At 38.0% G+C, this 25,759-nt stretch overlaps 1 protein-coding gene across 16 annotated transcripts in view; it reads left to right on the top strand.

Annotated features, from left to right (window-relative positions):
* The window catches only part of PDLIM5 (PDZ and LIM domain 5), a 222,817-nt gene that overhangs the window by 103,955 nt on the left and 93,103 nt on the right, over positions 1-25,759 (top strand). For 6 of the 16 annotated variants that reach the window (XM_008267586.5, XM_008267585.5, XM_089302613.1 and 3 more), the window contains exons 4-5: positions 16,978-17,020; positions 18,930-19,021. In XM_008267586.5, the coding sequence (XP_008265808.2) occupies positions 16,978-17,020; positions 18,930-19,021 (135 nt within the window). Of the gene's footprint in view, positions 1-16,977; positions 17,021-18,605; positions 19,022-22,592; positions 22,610-25,759 lie in introns of all 16 variants that reach the window. The other 10 variants (XM_008267583.5, XM_051819551.3, XM_089302610.1 and 7 more) reach the window with 2 other exon arrangements.

The raw sequence follows: 25,759 nt of genomic DNA, 5'->3' as shown, positions 1-25,759 counted from the left end.
TTGAGATCCCCATAGCAATAAAATTAAATAGATAGAATTAAGGGAATAGGGAATGCTAAGCAATAAACAGAATTAAAGCTGGAATTTAACATTGCAGTTTAAAAATTCAACTGGAAGGGCAAAGGCTCAAGAAGGGTTTAGAAAATTTTGAAGAAAGTGGGTGGATTAGCCAATCATATATCAAAATAAAAAGCCATTTGGTGTTATAGGAGGCTACATAATCAGTTAATGCTACTGCTAGAAAAGATCTTTCCCATCTCAGAGATTTCTAGATAATCTGGCTCTAACTCAGGTAAATCCAGTATTTTTTTCAGTGCAACTACTTAATTTATTAACATTATGTTTTACATATTTATTTTCACTTTCCTTAAAAGCTGGAGAGGCACAAATCTTCCATCTGCTGGTTTACTCTCCAAATTCTTGCAGCAGTCAGAGCTGGGCCAGGCCAAAGCCAGTAACCCAATACTCAATCCAGGTCTTCCATATGGGTAACAAAGACTGAAATACTAGAGCTCATCTGCCGCCTCCCAGGGTACACATTAGCAGGAGGGTGGACTGAGACCAGAGGAACCAGGATATGAACCAGGTGCTCCATTAAAGGGGATACAGGCATCTCAAGTGGCAGTATAACTGCTGCGCCAAATGTTTGCCCCATTAATGTTTATTTCCATAGTTTATTTGCTTATCTTACACAATAATGCTGCTAACCCCTAAGTATAGAAAGATTAGTAGTCTGAAGACTGCTTGATTTACTGTTTCTAAATCTCCCACCTCATAGATTAGTTGTACTGAAAAAAGACCCTGTTAAGTGTACAGTAAATCCAAGGGTATCCCCTGATTATCTAAAATCAAGGCTCACCAACCTTACTGAGCTTAAAAGGCTTGACGCAGATTACTGGGTTCCATCCCCAGCGATTTCGGTTCTAGTGTTGTCTTCCTCATTTTATATACCGTATACTTAACCATTTTCCCATACCACTTGTTCTTTTCATCTCCCCAAATAAATGTTAAAATCCATGAAAGAAGGATTCATTTCTCATTGAGTTCTTGAGAGATACTGTACAGTATCTTTTAAAATACCCCCAACAAAGCCTCAACACAAAGGCAATGCTAAAATATACATAAACATGAAGAATTAAATCCAGGCAACATACTGGCCACTTAACCCACTGCTATGTCCTGTCTCTGTTGTTTAAGGAGAAAATGAAACAACTGAGATCATCTTAGAAAGAAAACTCTTCCTGTGTAGCTGAGCATAGAAATTGGTCTTTAGAAGGAAGTGAAGTAGGCAAGAAGCTTCCTCTCTGCTTGCTTTAGGAAATATATCATGCCTTCTTTACAAAAACTCTAGTTGACTTTTCTCTCTCTCTGTGTGTGTGTATGTGTCTGTGTGAACTGATTATTTCTTTATATGAGGAGATTTCAAAAAGATTCTGGAAAATGCAATTAAAAGTTGTTTATCTTGGTACAAGAAAAAGGCCACACATTTTTTCCGCATAATATACATTTTATATGGACTTTGTGAAGAACCTTCATATACATGCATTTAAAATCTTTTTTGAGACCAAAGTAAACTTATTTTTAAATTCCATTTTCCATGAGGTTTTGGAAGTCCCCCATATGTTAGATAGTAAAGAAAGATTGCAGGCCGGCGCCGCGGCTCACTAGGCTAATCCTCCGCCTTGCGGCGCCGGCACACCGGGTTCTAGTCCTGGTTGGGGTGCCGGATTCTGTCCCGGTTGCCCCTCTTCCAGGCCAGCTCTCTGCTGTGGCCAGGGAGTGCAGTGGAGGATGGCCCAAGTGCTTGGGCCCTGCACCCCATGGGAGACCAGGAGAAGTACCTGGCTCCTGCCATCGGATCAGTGCGGTGTGCCGGCCGCGGCGGCCATTGGAGGGTGAACCAACGGCAAAGGAAGACCTTTCTCTCTGTCTCTCTCTCTCACTGTTCACTCTGCCTATCAAAAAAAAAGAAAGATTGCATAATGGAGTTTACTTACAGTAAGGTAAGATTTTTTTTTACTCTGTCTGATGATTCTAATGAAGCTTGCTTAGTCATTGTTCTCAGTAGCTACAAGAGTGTGATTCTGTAACTGAAGTGATCTGTGGATGTACACATGGGTTTTTATTACTTCAATTATAAAACAGATACTTTAGATGACCATTTTATCATCTCAGGTCCCTATTTCAAAATCTGAGCAACTTATTGTTTCTTGACAGTGTAAACTATACTTGAGTATAATTTTTAAATGCCCACAAGATGTCAGTTGAGTGGCTGAGAGATTTGTTTAAAGAAATGTGGGCAACATTCTGTGGCTGGAAAAAAGGGGAAAAATGAAAGTATTGTTTAAATGATGTTTTTAAATCTTATGTTTTGACATGGATTATATCTGAGATTTAGAGTCTTTTTAAACAAAAATGAAACATACTAAGATTTAACTTTATAAATATGAGGAGTCTTCAAAAATTTCATGGACACCGTGTATTATGAAAAAAGTAAGCATGGATTTCAAAAATTTTTATACCAAAACAAACTTGTACTAACTTGTAATAATATGTGTGAAGAATTCAGTGTGAGGCTTTAAGAAGGGTTAGACACTGGTTTGAAAAGAGCCCTGATCAGAGCAACATGAATTCTAAAATTGAAGCAAGAACAAGTATGGTGAAACTTGGATAGAAGATGGTTAAATCATAGATACTTTACAGAAACCTTATGAGGCCAATGCCCCAGAAAAACCCACAGTTTACAAATAGATAGCTCACTTGAAAAAGGAACAAGATGATGTTAAAGATGAAACCCACAAGGACAGACCATCCATGTCAATTCTGGAGGAAAAAATTATTCTAGTTCATATCCTAATTGAACGGGGCAGGTGATGAACAGCAGAACCAATAGCCAGCACTATAAACATCTCAGCTGGTTCAGCATACACAAGCCTTACTGGAAAACTAAAGAGGAGTAAACTTTGTGCTTAATGAATGACATCCTTCCTACCTCCTTCTCTCCTCTCCCTTCTTGTCCCCCCTCTCTCCATCCCTTACTTCTTTTCTTCCTTCCTTCATCTCTCATCCACTAGTTTACTCCCACAAATAGCTGGGGCAGGGCCAGGTTGAAGCCAGAAACTGGGATCTCAACCCAGGTCTCCCATATGGGTAGCAGGGAATCAACTACTTTAGCCATCACCTGCTGCCTCCCAGGGTGCACATCAGCAGGAAGCTAGAATTGTGAGTGTAGCTGGGACTCGAACTCTGATATGGGATATGGAGGTCCAAGCAGCATTTTAGCCTGCTGCCTCACATGCCTATCCTAGTCTATCATTATTATGATAATGTGAAGATTCAATGTTGAGCCGAAATTCAGCAGCATTTAGTGTATCGGGATACAGTTGAGAAGCCACAGGGTCCACAGAGAGCACTTGTGTTAGTGTAGGCCATACAGGACTGTATGAGCCATGACCCACTTATTCCATGTGGACTAATTTAGTGTACAGAGCCAATGACCCTGCAGCTCATCTCTCATCAGTTTACAGAGCTCCCCCGTGCCAGGTTTATTGTCTGCATGTTTGGAATCCTGTTCTTAGTTGTATAAAGAAATTCAGCTTTCCACAGAGAATATCAGTAAGGCATTGAAAAATGACTGCGGCCGGCGCCGCGGCTCACTAGGCTAATCCTCGGCCTTGCGGCACCGGCACACAGGGTTCTAGTCCCGGTTGGGTGCCGGATTCTGTCCTGGTTGCCCCTCTTCCAGGCCAGCTCTCTGCTGTGGCCAGGGAGTGCAGTGGAGGATGGCCTAGGTGCTTAGGCCCTGCACCCCATGGGAGACCAGGAGAAGCACCTGGCTCCTGGCTCCTGCCTTTGGATCAGCGCGGTGCGCCGGCCGCAGCGCGCCATCCACGGCAGCCATTGGAGGGTGAACCAACGGCAAACGAAGACCTTTCTCTCTGTCTCTCTCTCTCTCTCTCACTGTCCATTCTGCCTGTCAAAAAAAAAAAAAGAAAAAAAAAGAAAAATGTCTGCAAGTATGTTGGAAATGTGAAAATATATTCTGAAAATACGTTTTAAAACTTTTCTTTCACATTCTTAATTTATTAATATATTTATTTATATTCATCCACAAATAATCTCCAAAGAAATGTCTTTCCAAATCCCTCTGTTATATTAGGATTCTTTGCCAAGAATGAAACATTCATTCTCATGATCTTTCAGTTGTCTTCCTACAGTTTTCATCATTTTATTGTTTAAAACTATATAATTAGTTTTCCTTGTATTACTCCCCATCCCCCCATTCCCAGTATGTGTGATAAGCCCTGTAGAGGACAGTCTTTCATCAAGAGATCAGTCTTTTGATTTAATTAGTTTTAAAAACCATTGTTTTTGTTTTCTTATTCTGTGTTCAATTTCTTTTTCTTTTTCTTTTTTTTTTTGGCAGGCAGACTTAGACAGTGAGAGAGAGAGACAGAGAGAAAGGTCTTCCTTCCATTGATTCACACACACCCCCAAAATGGCCGCTACGGCCGGTGCGCTGTGCCGATCCAAAACCAGGAGCCAGGTGCTTCCTTCTGGTCTCCCATGCTGGTGCAGGGCCCAAGGACCTGGGCCATCCTCCACTGCCTTCCCGGCCCACAGCAGAGAGCTGGACTGGAAGAGGCACAACCAGGACAGAATTGGGCGCCCCGACTGGGACTAGAACCCCGGGGTGCTGGTGCCGCAGGCAGAGAATTAGTTAAGTGAACCGTGGCGCTGGCCTCTCTGTTCAATTTCAAGCACTTTTCTCTTCAAGAAAATATTCAGTGGCTATTTTCTGTTTGTAAAACAATTGTACATTTAGAAGATACAGAAAAGGAGAAATTTATGTGTCATCCAAAGAAAACAGGGATATTTTTGGGCTGCAATATAACCTTACATGACCACTGGTATATATAACTGAAACATTGTTTTGCAGTGTGCGACTTTAGCTTTGACAAATGTATATGGTATTAGACGATTAACCATTGTAAGGAAGGAGTAGCATTGTCAAATTTGTGAGCAAGTTTTGCCATTTTTAAAAAAAATAAATTGTCATATAATAAAATGACTGTGATGTGCAGTATATTCCCAATATGTGTATGTTTGTCAATGTTATTTTATAATTGTGCTCTAGAATTGAATATTAATGTGAAAAATCCTTTTTGCTTTTATTTATTTGAAAGGCAGAGTGACAGGTAGAGGAAGAGAGAAGCTCCTCCTCTGGTTCACTCCCCAGATGTTTGCAACACCAGGGCTGGATCAGGCTGAAGCCAGGGGCCTGGAACTCCATCCAGGTCTCTCACATAGGTGGCAGGAACCCAAGTACTTGGGCCCTCATCTGCTGCCTCCCATGTGTGTTATCAGGAAGCTGGATTGAAAGTGGAGGAGCTGGTACTTCAGCCAGCACTTGGATATGGGAAGCAGGCATCCCAAGTGGCAGCTTAACCCACTAGCCCATCCCAAGGATCCTTTTGCTTTTAACTTTACCTTTAGCTTGTAAACTTTTTCATTTGAATCTTTTATTTCAGCCACTACTGAAGTACCAGAGTAGTGAGCTTTCACTAGTGCCAGGGTAGTGAGATAGATTGCTAATAATGAATTTGCTGAGGATTGCAATGTTAGGAAAATCCACTTTATTTATATATATATATATATATATACACACACACACACACACACACGCACACACACACACAAGAAAATGCTATAAAAATCATAGGCTGGGGCTGGCATTGTGGCATTATCGGGTTAAGCTGCCACCTGCAATGCCTGCATCCCATATGTGTGCTGGTTCAAGAGCTATCTGCTCCACTTCTGATCCTGCTCCCAGCCTATGCACCTGAGAAAGCAGTGGAGGATGGCCCAAGTGCTTGGGCCCCTGCACCCACGTGGGAGACTTAGAAGAAGCTCTCTTGTGCTCTTGGCTTTGGCATAGTACAGTCCCAGCTTTTGTGGCCATATGAGGAGTGCACCAGCAGGTGGAAGATCAGTCTCTGTCTCCCTGTAACTGTACCTTTCAAGTAAATATTTTTTTTAAGTTATAGGCTGTTTTTTAATCAACTTAAGCATGGAATAGTATAAGCTAATGTATATTACATCATTTAATCCTCAGAATATATCAGGTAGGTATCTGTTATTAACTGCTTTAGCAGATGAGGAAACTAATTTAGAGGAGTTAATTAATTTGGACTAAATGTTATGATGGTATTGAGAGCTAACTTTTGATTGGCTCCACATTAAATTTATACCTTTGTTTTGATATTCTGTTTCCTTGTAATGGTGAAGTAGCTGAGTGGGAATTGTGATACCTATTTCTTAAATAAAAACTGAAGCATAGATTGTAGTGGAAAAGATAGCAAGCGAGTAGTCAGCCTACCATTTTAGAACTTCAGTGTTTTTGTCTATATACTAAGAATCTTTGGAAAGTTTGTGTAGGGGCCAGCATTGTATCACAGCACATTAAACTGCTGCCTGCAATGCTGGAATCCTGTATGAGCTCCAGTTTGAGTCCTGGCTGTTCCATTTCTGAACCAACTCCCTGCTAAAGTGCTTCAGAAAACAGACAAAGATGACCCAAGTGCTTGAGGCCCTGCCACCCATGTGGGAGACCAGGATGGAATTGCTGGCTCTTGGCTCTTAGCCTCTGCTTGGCCCAGTCCAGGCCATTGCAGCCATTTGGGGAGTGAACCAGCAGATGGAAGATCTTGCTCTCCCTTTTTCTCTCTTCCTCTCTCTCCATCTCCATCTCCATCATCTCCATCTCCATCTCCATCTCTCTGTAAATGCCTTTCAAATAAATAAATAAATCTTTAGAAAAAAGTTTGTATACAATGCATATTGTAAAAAAAGCATGATTTCAACAATTTTTGCACCAAAATAAACTTATCTTTTAATTTTGTTTTCCATGAATTCTTTAAAAGATTTATTATTTATTTGAAAGGCAGAGTACGGAGAGAGGGGAGACACACACAGACAGACAACACACAGAGTGGGGGAGGGGGGAGAGATTTCCATCCGTGGTTCACTCCCCACATGATCACAATGGCCCAGGCTGTGCTAGGCCAAAGTTAGGAGCCAGGAGCTTCATCTGGGTCTTCTATGTGGGTGCAGGAGCCCAAGTACTTGGGCCATCTGCTGCTGCTTTCCTAGGTGCAGTAACAGTGAGCTGGATAAGAAGTAGAGCAGCTGGGACTTGACTTGAACAGGTGACCATAAGGGGTGCTGGTGTTGCAGGAGGTAGTTTAACCTGCTATGCCACAATGCCAGCCCCTCCATGAGCTTTTTGAAGTCTTATTTTATAAAAGGATTTGGCCATTATCAGACTGTATTCTCAAGTATCTTGGGGTGGTGTGCCAGGAAGCCAATGGAGAGTGTTCTGAGTTTTCTGATTATACTTGTACTTAAGTCAGAGGTGTTCTTTTAATTGTTTTATATTTTGGACCTTGAACTATTTCGTGTAACCAAGAATTATGATACAAACCTAGTTTGTGAATAAATATATATGGGCTGTAAGGTTTGGTTTGCTGCTTTATGTTTATTCTAAATGAGATCATAAATAAATCATTTCTCTATTTCATTTTTCTGTGAAATGAACTGTCATAGTCTTCTAGGCAGAGATAGCAAAAATTTAATGACATAGAATAGGATGTTGGTCTTGAGTGTTTTTAATAAAACCATGTGTCTGGTCACATCTACAACTAATTATGATTTTTTTAGTCTAGAGCATTTGTATTATAACAGTGATGTATTTTAGTCTGTGTAGATTTTCATGCTCAATTTTCTGGTAAACGAAATAAATTTATCCTTATTTTCTATCACAAAACCTGAAAAAACTTTTAAATATTTTATTATTTTTTAATGGTGATACTGTATAAAATCAGTCCAGATGACCACTCATGATGTGTGTGATTCTTAGATTTGTGAAACCATTACTGAGGATTTGTCAAATTTCAGAAACTGGCCTAGTTTTCTTAGTATCCAACTTCATCAAATATGGACCTCAGCAAGTATATAGGTTTCAACAAATATTTTAAGTAACTCTGAAATGGAATGCTGTAATAATCTCTTCATTCATCAAATAAATGATAATTCAAATAAGAACTTGATAAAGAAAGCTCATCACTTTAAGTCCATGGGGCCGTTAATGAATACCAACCCAGGGTCTCTTATAACCCACATGCTGTTTTTCCTATAACAAGAAGGCATAACATGTTCCCTTGACTCAGGTGATAACATTTAGTAAGAAATCATGTTTATTTTCTTTTATTGTAACAGGCAGACACTGATTTCTTGTTGTAATCAGAGGGATGGAATGACTGCTAGCTACCCTTCTCTTGCTGCTGTCAATAATTTGTCATGTATTATCTCAATGCTTGACTAGTCTGGCAACTTGAAATTATGGAGACCAAGCCTTCTATCCAGTGCTGCTTTTACAAGGCTGCTTTACATATGCAAATGTTCCTTCCAAATAACTTATTTCTTATAGCCATACTCATCAATATTCCAGCACATTTAACTTCTGGTCTGTCTCTTCAGAACTCACATAGACACACAATTCAGTGAGAAGGGCAATGAGTCATGCTTCATCTTGTTTTCATAAGAACACCAAAGCATAAGCATATGCCAGTATTTGCTTTGGGGTAGATTTCCCTAGAAAACAGGGATCAGTGAGATGCTAAATTACAATTTTATGTGACAGACAGCTGAAAACAAGGCCATGTGTGAAAGCAGCCGAACTCTTAGATGTTGTGCGTGTCAAAACGAGAACAAAGATTATAATGCAAGCTCAATTTTTTCCTTAAATGTGGATCCCAACATTAATTGAGGTATGCACATCACCCACAGCTTTGGGTGTAGTCTATGAATACAGCTGCTACTCTGATCTCTAATTATTATATTTTATTGCCGTGGATGACTGGGTTCTTGGGTTATAACCATTGATGCAAAAAGAAGGAAACACGTTGTATACACAGTAACATAACAGACTTTTTACTTTGGCTATTTGTGTTACTATAACTTTTTTTTTTTTTTTTTAATAAACATGGATTTCTTCATGGGGATTGGGAGCAAAGCTTGTTTTCTTGTCAATCTGTGTTAGTTTCTTGTCTGTGTGGATTCCATCACCAAAATCTGTGCTGGTTTCAGGGACATCCAAGGCCCACATTAGTCCCCCAAAAATTGCCTCTCAAGGCAAGTAGACATAACTTTATGCTAAAGTGAGCCTAGCATTGGCTTTATTCCTAAGATTCAGTGAAGGACCTGAGGGAAATTTAGAAAAGGAGAATCATTGATTCAACACATAAACAACTGCCTGCATTTCACTTCACAGACCTCTTTTTCTATTTAGTTTTCACAGTGACCCTCTAAAGTAGATAAGTTTTATTATTCCCATTTTATTGGTAAGGAAACATGAGAGGGTAGGTAACTTGTCCTAGGTTGAATAATTAGTAAGTGGAGGACCTAGGACCAGATTCTGGGGCCATCTGCTCCCAGCTCTGTGGAATATGAGGCATTTTAAGGGCAGTTCCACAGCTTATCAAATAAGCTAGGCTAAGACTTACATGATTTTTAAAAATTTACCCATGGTTGGCTGGCGCCGCGGCTCAATAGGCTAATCCTCTGCCTGCAGCACCGGCACCCCGGGTTCTAGTCCCGGTTGGGGTGCTGGATTCTGTTCCGGTTGCTCCTCTTCCAGTCTAGCTCTCTGCTGTGGCCCGGGAGTGCAGTGGAGGATGGCCCAAGTCCTTGGGTCCTGCACCCACATAGGAGACCAGGAGAAGCACCTGGCTCCTGGCTTCGGATCAGCGGGGTGTGCCAGCCCGCAGCGCGCCCACCGCAGCAGCCATTGAGGGGTGAACCAACAGAAAAGGAAAGACCTTTCTCTCTGACTCTGTCTCTCACTGTCCACTCTGCCTGTCAAAAAAAAAAAAAAAAAGTTTACCCATGGTGAATGTCTTTGATGCCAGTGGTAGTATCAGGTTTATTTGGCCATCTGTTCTGTGTTTTTCCCACCTTGTCATAGACAATATATTCCTAAGAGAAATGAAACAATTAGCTAATACAAGCATATTTCAAAAAACTATGGAAATTGGAATTAAAAGAATAGTTCATTTTGTTGCCAAAATAAAATTGAAATCCAGCAGTGAGCAGGTGGTTTGGCAGTTAAGATGCCACATGGGATGCCCGCATCCTTATTGGAGTCCCTGGTTTCAAGTCCCAGCTGTGCTCTGAGTTCCAGACTCTTGCTGATGCATACCTTGAGAGACAAGTATTTGGGTCCCTGCCACCAACATGGGAAACTCAGATTGAGTTCCTAGCTCCTGGGTTCAGCCTGGCCCAGCCCTGGCTGTTGACAGCATTTGAGGAGTGAGCAGCAGATGCAATTGATCTCTCTCTCTCTCTCTCTCTCCTCTCACCTTTCTCTCTCTCTCTCTCTCTGTGTGTATTTCACCACCTTTCAAGTAAATATAACTTTTTTTTTTAAATTGAAATCCATGGATATTTTCTTCATGATTGACATTTTCCATGAACTTTTTGAAGGATCCCCTCACATAGACAGAATGAACAATGAATGCTGTAGGCCACAGACTGTGGTAGAGGGATTCATGTTCCCCTGAGCTTGAAGAGAACTTGTGGCCCAATTGGTCTACCTTGAGAATCCCTGAAACTGTACCATTGGGCAGACATTTCAGGTTGACAGCTGTAATGAGGAGAAACTTCTTTGAGTTGAAAACTCATTGTTGGTATTCAGCAAGAGTCTTTTAGAAAGTCAAGCAAAAGAGTTAAAAAAAAATCTACAAAAGTTCTGGAAAAAAAAAGTCATTACCTTGAAAGGAAACAGGAACTTTGATGCCAGAGTTCATTGTAGATAGTTTTTTAAGATAAGAGCATGAAGCATATTGTATGTTTTTTTATATGTACTAGTGGTTAACTCTGTGAGTCTCAGATCCTTCCATGAATCTAATAAAAAGAGAAAATTAATTTGGCAGGAATCTCCTATTCCTGTTCTCTAGAGGTTTTTAAAGGAAACCTTAGAGCCAATGTTACAAAGACATCAGATTAGAGGTGTGCTTTTTTTCTACTAAAGGAATATAATGAATTTTTTTGTCATTTATCTTAAGAATTGGGCATCAGTGTTAGGCTTCTTACATGTTTACCCATTGTCAGACAGAAGATCTCCTTTGCCTAGCTCAGTTTTTTTTAAGTACTTCTATGGGATATCATTGTTTAAACAACATGTATAGGAATCTAAGGCCAGCATTTCTAGTCTGCTCAATGCTTATAATTATGTCAAAAGCAGATTTGATGTGGAGGAGCTTCACAGATAGGTCCTAGCCAGAACAGTGTGTTAATTATTCTCGTTGTTACTGGGTCTGTTTATTTTGTGCCTTTGAGAATATAATTGAATGCATACTTTTAAAAGAAAAAAGTCCTTTAATGTTATTTTCCAAGTGGACTGTTTCAGTGCAGTTTAGTGAACATTTGTGTGTGAGTGCTCTTGGCCAGCTGTCATGTGTGTTATTGACTTACCAAGTCTCCAGGCCTTTCTGAGCTCTCTGCTTTTGAGTCCAGAATAATGTTTATGAAACTGAGGCTGATATTTATTGCATCAGGAACAGCATATCTACCTCTTCTCCACCTGTTTAATTTTGTAAATGAAATGTAAAAATGTGTAACTTAATGGACTGTACATGAAAATACATATTATTTCATATTTGTACTAGGTAGATCATGACTGTCTTGTGATAAAAATATGAAAATATTTATTTAGGTCAATGCTACTTAATTGTTGATCTCTGGATTGGTGCCATGTCTGAACTGTTTTTTCCTCATTTTCAAGGATATAAGTACTGAAATCAAGTATTTATTTATTACCTTTTCATTTCCAAAGCTTTGATCATTGTATTTGACCCATTGAAAAGGTGTAAGCCAGTTTGATTATTGTGCTTCCATGGTGAGCCACATACTTGCGATGTATACTGCCAAGCACTATTTTAGGTCATTTTCTAATATAGTAGATGGAGGGAAATTCTACAAGGATAATAAGCTTAAAAACAATTGACTACATTTCAGTTCTTTTTATGTGATGTGTAAATGTGAAACAAATGAAAACACTTTTGAACAATACAAATATTTGAAAATTTAGCTGACTTATAATGTCCTTTTTTTAGATTTAGATATTATCACTCTGAATGCCTTAATGAAATAATGATGATATTGGGCCAGTGCCATAGGCTAATCCTCTGGTCAGGGCGCCGGTTCTGTCCCGGATGCTCCTCTTTCTGTCCAGCTCTCTGCTATGGCCCAGGAAGGCAGTGGAGGATGGCCCAAGTCTTTGGGCTCTGCACCCGCATGGGAGACCAGGAGAAGCACCTGGCTCCTGGCTTTGGATCAGTGCGGCGTGCCGGCCGCAGCGGCCATTGGGGGTGAACCAACGGAAAAGGAAGACCTTTCTCTCTGTCTCTCTCTCTCACTGTCCACTCTGCCTGTCAAAAATAATAATAATAATAATGATATTGGAGAAGATTCTACTGCTTAGATGATAAATATAAAAGTAAGGGCTCATCTTGAACTTATTATATAAGGATAGACCTGGCCTACCTATAGTTAAAATAGCCACATTTAACCATTAATTTTTAAATTCTTCAATTCTAAGTAACTATGTACAGAGTTTTAAAATATTTAAATCCACCTAGCTTTTTTTTAAATGTTAAATGAATTTGAAGTTGAAACTATGAAGAATGAAAAAAAGTTTGTGTTCTCCACAACAGACAGAAGACTAAATTTGTTTTCCTAATAAGGCTTTGTTGAATGCTGGAGTGCTTTATTCCCTTAGTTTTACATAAAATGTAATTTTATTTTACAAAAAAATGTTTACAATTTAGTGTTTAGCCTGGACAATTGTAAAGAGACTTGTCTGCAAAAGTTGATCGCACAGTTATGCCTCCAATGGGAGCATAGGGCAGAGAACAGTGTAAATGTGAGCCTCAAAGAGCATGTCTCATGCTTTGAAAAGTAGAGAACAAATTAGATATTCTGCTATTTTATACTTGATTTTTTGTTCATCTTGATATATTAAAGATGTGGTGCAGCTTTTAGTCCTTCTGTAAATAGGCTTATATAGTTCAAATATATATTTAGCCTAATTTATACCTCAGCATGGAGATTTGTATTTAACTCCTTCAAAATGAAATACTCACTCTCTCTCATGTTATTCTTCTTCATAGCAGTTACCATTATTTGAAACTATCTTATTAGATTGCTTATTATCTACTTCTTCCATTAGAATATGGATTCTAGGCAGGGAACTTCTTTTACTTGTTTATCAGTGTATCTCTAAACCCTGAACAATGCCTGAGGCTCGATAAATATTTGATAGATGAACAGATGAAATGGTGATCTCAAGTAAAAGATGTCAGTGACATATACAGTTGTCCCCCAAGGTGATCAGTAGAAAGGTTGCAATAGTAAAGGTGGTACTGAGTGAACTTCAACCATAGAAAATAAAGCAGTTTTCCATATAAAGCAGTACATGGTAGAAGGAGTCACCAAGGCATGAAAGGAAGAGATGTTTAATAAGAACCTAATGTTTTTTTCTCCTGCTAGGTGAGATATATATTGGCAGTGGGGTACATTTGTGTGGATATAGATGTCAAATTTATTAGTGGTCCAAATTTATTTAATGTTATTAGAGTTTATTTCTGAAATTTGAACAGAACTTGTATACTGTTTGTAAAGCCTTGAATTCAACAGTAGTAAGATCTCAATAAATGGTAACTGTAATTCTGATCCTAATGCTTTGATTATTTGTAACAATGGCAAACACTGAATCTTTTAAAATTTAGCCTCATATACTACTCACCTACCCCAAGCTGTTTTCCTAGTGAAAATAGTTAACTGTCTGGGTCAAGAAAGCTCAGAAAAGTTCCTCCTTCCCTTCCTCCCTCCCTCCCTTCCTTCCTTTCTTAGTCTCTTCATACATCTACTAACACTTTGGTTTTATTTATAATTGATGAAAGTTCCTTCTCAAACCCTAATCACCTGCTATGTCCACCTGGAAAGCAGCATTACAGAAAAGCACACATCCTTACCTAGAGAAGTAATTATCACGTGGTAACTGTCTGTTATGGGAGTATCAGGGCCATACCTAATTTAGAACCAAGCACACGCACAGGGAAACCTAGGTGCTCAGATGGCCCATTGCAGTTGCCCTGCTTTCTGTTCTCTTTTCTTGTTTCTATTAGTCTGCAAAAAGCCTGTCCAACTTTGGGTTATTGCTTTCTCTTCGTTGGGGGGAAAGAAGTCTCCTTTATTAGTTCCTGTAGTGATAGAGAACAGGCAAAGAGAAGGAGAGAGGAAGTAAGTATGTGAATATATGTGTGTAGTTGGTATAGTCTTACAAACTAAAAACTCCTATAGTATGCTAATTATAGGCACTACTTTGTACTTTTCTTTATAAAAATATCTACATATTCTCAAATCATTTAGGGAAAAACCACTGACACTTTGCCAAAAGTGATTTAAATGTTGAAGGTCTGAGTTTTTGGAACAATAGACTGAACATGCCATAAAGTATAGGGAAGCTGTTTAAAGAGGCATCCTTCTTCACTCTTGAATGCTCACTTTTTTCCCCCTGGAGTTGCTTTGTTATTATAAATTGACAACTTTGCAATTAAAGTGATTAATGATGTACCCTGGTGTTTATGGGTCCTAAGGTCAGTGTGCCCAAAGTTGGCCATGCTGTGGGAAACTTAGAATTCATTCTGCAGAGGGTGAACCAAAAAACTTCCTCTTTTTTGAAAATTGTTTATGAATTAAATATATTAGATATGGTTGAAGGAGTCACCAAGACCTAATGAGTAATGTGAATAATTTTAATCAACCGTTTTTTTGCCTAATTCCTCATTCTTAAATACTGATGTGAACATAGACTGTTAACCTAAACTTGCTGTTTTGTAAAGTATTAGAAAAATTCATTAATGAGGTAAAAGTGAACTTAAACTTAACATTATTCATGGGTGTTCATAGAATGTAGTTTCCCTTGATCCTTTTGAAACTAAATCTTGATAGAGCCATTGCTTGTTTATGAGATTCTTTTTCCCTATGCATTGTTCCCACCATGATGTCACAATTCTTGTTTTTGATGGAATCCATTATAATTTAGCACTCTATTCATTTGTTCAAGAAGCTGGTTGTAATCCATCAGGAATTTTTTTTTTTTAATTTTGGATGCTACTTTTATAAAGATCAATCAATTTTCAAACAGAGTGTTCTCTCCACACTCTTGACAGCTTTGTTCTTTGAATTCCATGAGCTGAGGATAGCACTGGGCAAAGGTTCTGATGTCTCACCATCAGGGTTTACTCTGGTACAGTGGCTTCACACTAGGGGTAGAGAGAACAATGAGCAAATTGTTGAGTTCCTGGCACTAAGCCATCACCAGGATTTCTGCTGGTTTCAAACTCACACACTACACAAAAGTGGCTTGTGATGATCATGGTAGTTCAAAGGGAAATATATTATCCCTATGGTGTATTTGCAAAGATTTGAAGAGGAAAATGTGGGGTTTTAAAAATAATTATACCTCAGTGTTTAAAATTGTTCATTTATTTGAGTGTCCTTTAAAAATTAACTACTTTCGTGTGATCAGTGACATCGCTAAAGAAAAGGAGCAGATGCTCAGTATAGTATTGGAAGAAAAGGACAGCTATCACAATGTTAATTTTCAGAAGTGGTTCTCCTTACTCGTGTGTTAGATTTTTTCCCCCATAAAAGATTAGAACTAGACTTATTCCACTTTAGTAAAGAAAGTAGGATATTCCTCCTTCATCATTGACTAGACTAGGCTTATAGTCTTTGGGTATCACATTAAAAATAAAGTTTAAGAAAATACTAGTTTTTGGCCGGCGCCGCGGCTCACTAGGCTAATCCTCCGCCTTGCGGCGCCGGCACACCAGGTTCTAGTCCCCGTTGGGGTGCCGGATTCTGTCCCGGTTGCCCCTCTTCCAGGCCAGCTCTCTGCTGTGGCCAGGGAGTGCAGTGGAGGATGGCCCAGGTGCTTGGGCCCTGCACCCCATGGGAGACCAGGAGAAGCACCTGGCTCCTGCCTTCGGATCAGCGCAGTGCGCCGGCCGCAGCGCGCCAGCCATGGCAGCCATTGGAGGGTGAACCAACGGCAAAAGGAAGACCTTTCTCTCTGTCTCTCTCACTGTCCACTCTGCCTGTCAAAAAATAAAAAATAAAAAAAAAGAAAATACTAGTTTTAAAAGAAAAGTCATATAACAAAAGGTTTGGAGAATTTGAAGGATGGTAATATATTGGTAATATATTTCTTTCCCTTAATTTTAGCCACTTGAAGGAAACAGTCGAATTGTATACACAGATTTTTTTTTCCTTCTTTCCTATTCTTTCCCTTACAACCCATTACTGATGATCTTTTAAATGCCATACACTCTACTGGCACATGGTCATTGCCTTTACTGAAATTACACTCTAAAATGAGGAAGAATTTATAATTTATCTTTACCATAGAGATAGATTAACTTGCATAAGTACTTATGGACATAAAGACTCATTCAGTTACTCATTCAACCAGAATGTATTCAGTATAGTGTCTTCACAGAGAGACCCAGTCATGGGAAGGGCAGGTGCTATTGGATCTAGAGATTCAGATTACATTGTTGGGGAACCGCTCAAACACCAGAAACAACTTCATTACACTTTCCTTTTAAGGTGGGAATAGTCTGAATTTAAAGAGTAAGCACGGGTGCATTAGCAAACAGAATTTTTGTTTGTCTTTCCTCAACTGAGTTGCAGCCTTTGACTTCTGTGAATTAAGAAGATTGTGAATAGTCAAAACTATGAATTATGGGACTACTAATTCTAATGATTTCATATGTAAGGTATTTAAGAATAAAACTTCCATTAATAAGAAGTTCACAAAAATTCATGGTTTTTTTTTCTTTTTTCCTCTAGAGCATCTGCCACAGTCAAGCCTGAGCCAGTTCCTGTTCAAAAGGTACATTTCTAATCTAGCATTACTAGGGTGCCACGTGGTTGTGTCCCTCCTAAGACACTGTAGTTTCCATTTCTGAGTTAGGCGATACTAACACGGAACTTATAGTTTGAATACAATTTTCCTTCTTCATCTTTTGTTTAAATGATGGATAAGAAAATAGAAATCAACACCTACATAATTGGCCATTTGTAATTATACATATGTGATAAAACATTATTTCTGATCCATGTATGATCAATACTTCATGTCAAATTTCATCATTTTTTTCATTTTTAATTTGCCTGTGTTTATTCACATTTTCTGTAATGAATAGTAGTTACTGAAAATGAGTATCAAAGTATCTTTACTAACATTTCATCCAAGAAATACATTTCACAGTATTCTTGGATTAGGTTTTGGCAGTATTCCTTTTCTTTCATATAAAGCCTCAAATTCTTCCAAACTTTATTCATATATATCTGGTTTATGCTTTTTGAGGTTTTCTTTCTAATTTTATTTGGCCTTTTTCATTGATTGGCTCATTACATTGATTTGCTTACATATTAAGCTACTTATTTTTTCAAAATTAGCTTTCTTATTTATGTGACATTAGTTTGCATTTCCTATTTTCTTAAAATTAAAAATATAATAAAGTCACCATTATATGCTTTCTAAAAATTTTGTTTTTCTTTTGGGATGATGAGGTGAGTAGGGGTTTATTCTTCAATGTTGTAGATGCTTGATCTGATTTTTTTTAATCTTTATGCTTTGGGATAAAGATTTACAAACAAATTATTCTAATTGTAGGAAGAATTGATGATCATTTTATTAGATATTTTTTATTTCACTATTGGCAATGAGGAACTGTCTAAGTTTTTTTTTCCCCTCATATAACTATTAATATTGGAACAGGGGAAGAATTTTTATCACTGAGTCATATCTTAAAACATTCTGAGAGAAAACTAGAAGAAGGTTATAGGAGAAAACATTGAGTTTGTTTGGGTTACTTGCTTTTTGAAGTTTTTTTTGCCCCCAAAGTCTTGATTTAAGATAATTAATTAGAATGTCCACATTTCCGAGTTAGATAAAAATTTTCTTATTTTCTGTGTGTGTGTGTGTTTTTTTTTAATTGAAGAGTTTAAAATGTGCTCTTACTGCTGCATTAGTCAAGTAATTGCACTCTGATGAAAAATTTAAATGTTTGGAAAAGATGAAATTATAATTGAGGCTGTAGATATTTTAAAACATTTTAATTAGCAATGTTTTGTTGATTGTGCGGTATTTAAAATTTTTCCTTTGGAATATGTCTAAATTGACATTTATGATACCCTTTAGGATTTTTTATAGTTTTCTTTAATGTTTTGAAACTCATTTCAGTTTAATTGAAAAATGTGTACTTAGTGTATGTGTCTGTGTTTTGCATGTTGGGACTGGTTAGCATGCATGTTATGCTATATCAACTCATTATTTTTATATAGAAATGTGACATTTGAGCTGCTAACATGATTGTGCTTCTTTTTAAAAATCAACTGTGTGTTCTTTTCAGTGAATATATTTTGCATGTATTTGGTGTGTTTTTGTGTATGTTTATTTTTATTTTACATAGGGAGAACCTAAAGAAGTAGTTAAACCTGTGCCTATTACATCTGCTGTGTCCAAAGTCACTTCCACAACCAACATGGCCTACAATAAGGCACCACGACCCTTTGGTTCTGTGTCTTCACCAAAAGTCACATCCATCCCATCACCATCGTCTGCCTTCACCCCAGCCCATGCAGCCACTTCATCACATGCTTGCCCTCCGCCTGTGGCTGCTGTCACTCCTCCCCCATTCGCTGCATCTGGATTGCATGTTAATGCCAATCTTAGTGCTGACCAGTGTTCCTCGGCACTGAGCACTGGTAAAACTGCAGTAAATGTCCCACGGCAGCCCACAGTCACCAGCGTGTGTTCCGAGACTGCTCAGGAGCTAGCAGAGGGACAGAGAAGAGGATCCCAGGGTGACAGTAAACAGCAAAATGGGTAGGTGGCCAAGGGTGCTTTCTGCTTTTACAAAACTCTTCTTTCAGGTAATTTCCAGGAAACACCTAACGTATATCCCCTCAAATCAGTTGGTCTTTGAAGGAAGGTGAAATTTTATTTGCTTAATTAACATCTGACCTTTATATTATATACCTACAGCGCTTTCTGAAAAGCAGTTACAGGTTAATCAAAACCTAATTATGCCTTTTGACATGTTGTGAACCATGTAACAAAGCCTGTAACCTTTTCCCTCTAAGTCCTGGTTCAGCACTGAGCAGCTGGCACTTACAATGCAAGGCACCTCTTGAGCCTTTCTTCCTCAATTTTTCCATCTGTTTATTGGCTACCAAAAGTTTAAACAGTGATTACAGTTGTCAAATTATGTATGTCACCCTAAGAAGAGTGCAAATGAGCAGTTTGTAAGAAACATTTTTTTCTACCAAGCAGTCAAGAAAACAGAAAACAAGTCCACTTTTGGCTTGTGTAGATTGCTTATATGTGTTTCACAAAAGCTTAAGCTGGAATAAATTCTTTAAAAGTAGGCAGTAATGAAACAACCAACAGCAGGAAAGGATGTTTAGAAAGCATCAGAAAGCATTGTAAAGTGTTTTTTTTTTTTCCTGAGTTGAAAGAATTTAAACCAGTCACCCTAAATATATAATATTAACAGAAGTTTTTGAAAATCTATTCTTTTTAAAAATTTTTCCCATTTTGTGGCTGTATTTAAAAAAATAATTGAAGTTGTTAACTTATTTGAACCACTGGTAGGTACTTTTTCCACAACCTTCATAAATATAGGTGGTCATTTTATTCCTATTGGAATTTAGTGATACTTTAAGGCAAATTATTTATGTAAAATCATTCTGGTCAAATTTGTTGTGACAAAAATGTGCTTTAAGAGGAAAACAAAGGGAAATAATCTGCATGTGTGATCGTTTCTAACCAATGCCAGTTCCCAGGAAAATATATAATTAAAATAATTGTGTGGATAGGGCCTTTCTATGAGATATAATCCCTTCTGAATGTTAATTCTTGTAATGAAGAGGCTATGCTTTCTGTAGCACTGCTGCCATGGCAACGTTGAGGCTTTGAAGGAGAGGGTGGCAGGGTTCCAGGCTCCTGAGGGAGAGTGAGTGTGCAGGAGCTCTGGCAGAGAAACTCCTGGATGTGCAGATGGCTTTGCCATGCTCTGGCTTCTTAAAGTCTGACGTATATATTTAAGAAAGCTCATGTCCTAAAAAGAATGTTATTTTTTCTTTCACATGAGGAAGAGAAATGGTGTGTAGTGTTGAGGTGTGTTTGGCTGTCACTTTTCAGTGTGTCTATTTTAAGACAATGGACTTTCCAGTAACTGAAGTCTAGGTATCCTGAAAAGGAAGAATGCTGCGTGCTGCTTGTCAGACACAAACAGAAGTTCACTGTGTTTATTAAATTCCAGGTTCATTAGGAAAAAAGCCCATGCAAGGAAATCAGTGTCTTCACTAAATTTTTCCCCTGCTTCTTGAAATTTGTAAGTCTTATTAATGGAAAATTGGAGAAGTAAAAGCAATTGAGACAATGGAGAAGTAATGGATTTAAAATAAGTTTAAATTTCTTTTATGCACGACTTTGGTGATTAAACTTCTTTTTTTTTTTTTTTTTTTTTTTTTTTGACAGGCAGAGTGGACAGTGAGAGAGAGACAGAGAGAAAGGTCTTCCTTTTGCCGTTGGTTCTTCCTCCAACGGCTGCCGTGGCCAGCGCCCTGTGGCCTGCGTATCGCGCTGATCTGAAGCCAGGAGCCAGGTGCTTCTCCTGGTCTCCCATGGGGTGCAGGGCCCAAGCACTTGGGCCATCCTCCACTGCACTCCCGGGCCACAGCAGAGAGCTGGCCTGGAAGAGGGGCAACCGGGACAGAATCTGGCGCCCCGACCGGGACTAGAACCCGGTGTGCCGGTGCTGCAAGGCAGAGGATTAGCCTATTGAGCCACGGTGCCAGCCAATTAAACTTCTTTGAAGCTAATTATTTTCAGGCAAACTACATAGTGCTGAAATTCAGAGCCTTTATGGGGGCTTTTTAATCAACCATAAAGTGTTTACTAAGCACATACCTGGCGTTCAGCACAGTGTAAAAAGGGATTGTTACAAGTTTAGCATAATTAACAAGCATGTTACTGCTTTGAGTTTATAAACTGGATATATTTGAAAATAGCCTGATATTGTCCAGATGTTACAACAACAAAAACTTGATTATTCTGATAACAAAAGTATGGCATATGTGAAATTCTGAGACAAATTTGTGGTACCCCTTTTCTCACTGTTGTTATGTTACAGAAATTGACAATCACACATGTCACTTGTCATCAATTTGTCATGTTAAAGAGCAGATGTTTTATGATTTTGATGAACACTTTTTTTTGTATAAGATGTCAAACTGTTTTTCTATCAGTGTCAAACTTTTTAACTCTTCTATTTCCCAGATTTTTTTTTTTTTTACACACAGGCAGAGTGGACAGTGAGAAAGAGAGACAGAGAGAAAGGTCTTCCTTTGCCGTTGGTTCACTCTCCAATGGCCGCCGCGGCCGGCGCGCTGCGGCCAGCGCACCGCGCTGATCCGATGGCAGGAGCCAGGAGCCAGGTGCTTTTCCTGGTCTCCCATGGGGTGCAGGGCCCAAGCACCTGGGCCATCCTCCACTGCACTCCCGGGCCACAGCAGAGAGCTGGCCTGGAAGAGGGGCAACCGGGACAGAATCCGGCGCCCTGACTGGGACTAGAACCTGGTGTGCCAGCGCCGCTAGGCAGAGGATTAGCCTAGTGAGCCGCGGCGCCGGCCCTATTTCCCAGATTTTATAAAGTTGCAAAAACAAAACTTTTAAAGTTGGGAGTTTTTTTTTTATTACTTTTTATTTTAAAAACAGTATCAGTGACTAAAAATTTCAGAGTTCAGAGGGATATAAAGTAAAATGCATAGATGTCTTTTTCCTCAAAGCACAGGAGGACTGTCAGTCTTTAAGTGATTCAGATTGGCTACTAATTTTTAATTTGACAGACATCTCACTCACATTTTTGTAGGACTAATAAACGTAAGACACAAATAAGAATTTATTACTTAAGCATCATTCTAAGAAATAATTGGCTGTTTATCCTAATGATATGGAATCTGGAGATTATGTTGATATTTTTAGAATATGCCTTAATACCACATAAACTTTCCTGTTCTTTCTTATAAGTAATAATAATTAAGACACTTTTCTAAATTTTAAATCTTTCTTCTACATGTATAAATTACTGGCATTTGTGTGCTTTATTCTTTACTACACTTTTTATTAAGAACAAAATGGGATTTTATATTGAAAACCAGAAGGGATACTAGTAGTTTAAGTGATTTACATTTCTGTTTCCATGTGTCCTTGCATTATAATGTGCCACTGTTCTCAAGAGGTAGGTAATTTTTGTGCCTTATATTAATTTCAATTTCAATGGACTGCAATTTCTTCTAACAGTTCCTACATGGCATATTGAAGAACTTCACCTTGGAAGATACAAAAAGTAACAATGTGGTAGTAATATTTTCAAATGCTTTTCTCTTTACAGAAGACACAAGTGACAAAGTTAGTATCCACATTACTGGAGAGGAGATATGGTGATTTATATACTTGTATGAGTAAACAGCATGAATGCCCAAGTTTTGCAAAATTAAATTAAATTTTGCCAAAGTGCTATAATTTAGAATAACCACATACAGTGTTTTCGATAAGTTTGGTTTGCATTGCTGTGTTGTGGTGACTTGTTTTACAGTAATAAAAAGCAGTGTTTAACTTACTTTGTAAAATATATGTGGAGTTTGCCGTGTAATGGTTTTAAAAAGGCAGTGCTTGAGGAAATGTAGTTTATATTGATCAAGACTGTTAGAAGACAAAGATAAAGACAGAAGAGAAAGCATGAACACTTGTACGCTAATGAACGCCTATGTAAAACTGACTTGATTTCTGAATTAATATCAGAAACCAGTGTCTGTTAGAGAATGCCTCTAGAATCCGTGGTTTTTCTAGATTTTTAATTCAATCATTGTTGGCAGGTATACACTTCTATATATGGAGTTGTATCTGTGGATGACAAAAAGTTCATACACCTTTAAAATTTGTTATGAGAGATCATTTACCAGCTTGTTAAATGTGACAGTTAATTGGCATGGACATTGAGAACCACTATGGTTTAACTTTAAAACCTTGGCTTTTGTGTTCTGTTGATGTTGATACTAAAGTGACTCATGATTATTGGCCTTAAAAATACATAACAATCGCATGGAAGAGAACTTAAAATAATCTTATATTAAGTTCTCATTCTGAGCATGTGCTAAAATGTCTTTATTATCACACTATCGAATAGAATTAGAAATCCAGAATACCTGTTTTGGGACATACCCAAGAAAATTGACTTCCAATTTTGAGAATAATTTCATTCCTGTTGGTATGGTCACTCTGAAGAGGTTCATGTTTTATATACTTAGGAATATTATACTCCGGTATATTGGTTAAGCATCTCCAAACCTTGATTTATTGTTTATCTATCTAAAGCTGACTTTTTACACATGAAAATTTTGGGTAGTTACTAGATTGTAGTGTCACAAACAATTTCATTCATAAAGGGAGAAAACAGAACTAGGAAAAAAAGGAAGCATTTAAGTTGGATTTTTTTTTTTTAATTAGGCTTCAGATCCATTATTAGGTGTTACTATGTATTATGTTGAATGTTTCTGAATGAACTTTATGATTTAATTCTCATTTAACTTCAGATGTTTAGAGAATACATCATTTTCTCAAGTCATATATCTTATAAATTACAGGGCCACAGTTTGAGCCTAGGTCTTTTGAAGCCAAATTTTGGTGTTCTTTCCTGTGTATCACCTGCTGGAGACTTGAGCTTATTTTTGTTATTTTAAATTTTTATGTGTGTTTAATGATTCCAAAGCTGAATTGAGGCTATGTGATTAAACTGATGTGTATCTATTCTGTTGGGTTTAATAATATTCTTTTTTTAAACTTGGAGGTTCTATCCCAGAAACAAATTTGTGTTTGTAATTTCTCAAGTGCCTTCAAATATGTTCACTGTATGCCCTTTTCAGAACTCTAAGACAGAGAAATTGTAACCAATTTCACTATTGAGAAAAATGAGGCTTCTTGAGATTAAAGCTTGCCCAAGTCATAGGAGAAGATGGCAGCAGGGCCAGGCCAGGTTATTTGGCTGTCCCCAGTAGCACATTTGCCAATGCCATCTATGTGGGCTTTTCCATTGGGTCACATTTCCTAAAATGTATGAAAATATGTTTTGATTTATTCAAATTGTCATCTTTTGGTTGAAATCAATCCATCTTCCACCAGAGAATATTTTTTCTCCAAACTCCATATTGACATAAGTTTTTTTCTGAATTTCAGAATATTTAAATATACCCCTAAATTTCTAATCTATTCAGGAGAGATTATTTTGCAGAAACAATTTTCCTGCTACTTAAGATAACAAGACAGAGGAGAAAATGCTTTTCACTGTTACTAGGACAGGGAAAGCACAGTTAGTTATTCTTGCATTCTACCTTCTTTCATTGAAACTCAGTCTTTTGTTGAGTTTATGAAATTAACTGACATGTGGAAGTAGAGCAACACTGACCCATCATAGCATCAGAGCTGTCAAGCAGTCTTTCTCACTGTTTTTATAATGGATTATTACTTTAATGAAACTTCTTTGCATAATTGAAGAACATTATGATGTCTTCCTTGAGAAACTAGAATATTTTAGTCTTCCCTCCATAATGTAACACAAATGTATTTGTTCTCAGTGATTCTGCACTTCAGGCTATGTAGGAGAATTATGTTTAGAAACTGTCCCTCCCCAACTCTTACTCACCTAGTTCCTTTACTGTATCATCATATTTAATTTTCTGGGCACCAGTTATGTTGCTGATAAATACATAGCTATAAAGTTTCTGAAAATTAGTTTCAAAGTGACTAGGACTTGCTTATTAATGAGGGTGTTGGTAATGAGGGACAAGGGAATATTTGAAAATGGAGTGATAGCAAATTTTTTATAATCCACTATGCTTCCTACCTTTTTTTTTTTTTTTTTCATCATAGTCACTACGTTTTTGAAACAAAGTTGGGACAGGTATTGGGGCATAGCAGGTTAAGCCACTGCTTGTGACATACGAACACCCCATGAATGAGTGCTTGGTTCGAGTCATGGCTATTGTGTTTCCCACCCAGCTTCCAGCAATTGAGTTTGGTCCGGATGGAGTTCCTGGTTCTTGGCTTTGGTTTGACCTGGCCGCTGTGGCATCTAGGGAGTGAACCAGTGGATAGAGAATCTGTTTCCTTCATTCTCTGCACCGCCTCCCACGCCCAACACTTTTAAAGTAGATAATTAAATAATTTTTTTTGTCATTCCCTTAAATGATCGGATAGCTTCTGTGAGGAGATGGCACTTGCTGCTAGTGTATACTTTTGTTACGTGAGACTGAAAGATTTTCTTAACTCTGTTCTGATTTTAAGTGACTCTGAAGTGATCTGTTTCTACATTTTACGTATAATTATTTCATTCTCTGCCTTCTGTTTGGAACATAAGAATTTGAATCTGTGTTACAATGAATTTTATAGATACCTAGGCCTTTTTTTTTAAGAGATAGTAGCTTTTTTTTAGTATTCCATAATTCCATAATGAGTTTTGAACTACCATTAACATGTAAAATAGTTTCTGGTGTTTTTGTGGAA

Source organism: Oryctolagus cuniculus, chromosome 8 (genome assembly GCF_051225735.1).
Source record: "Oryctolagus cuniculus isolate XC-2025 breed Fujian yellow rabbit chromosome 8, ASM5122573v1, whole genome shotgun sequence".
NCBI classification, from domain to species: Eukaryota; Metazoa; Chordata; class Mammalia; order Lagomorpha; family Leporidae; genus Oryctolagus; species Oryctolagus cuniculus.
Note: the sequence above shows the minus strand (reverse complement) of the source record. Positions and strands in the feature narration are given on the sequence as shown.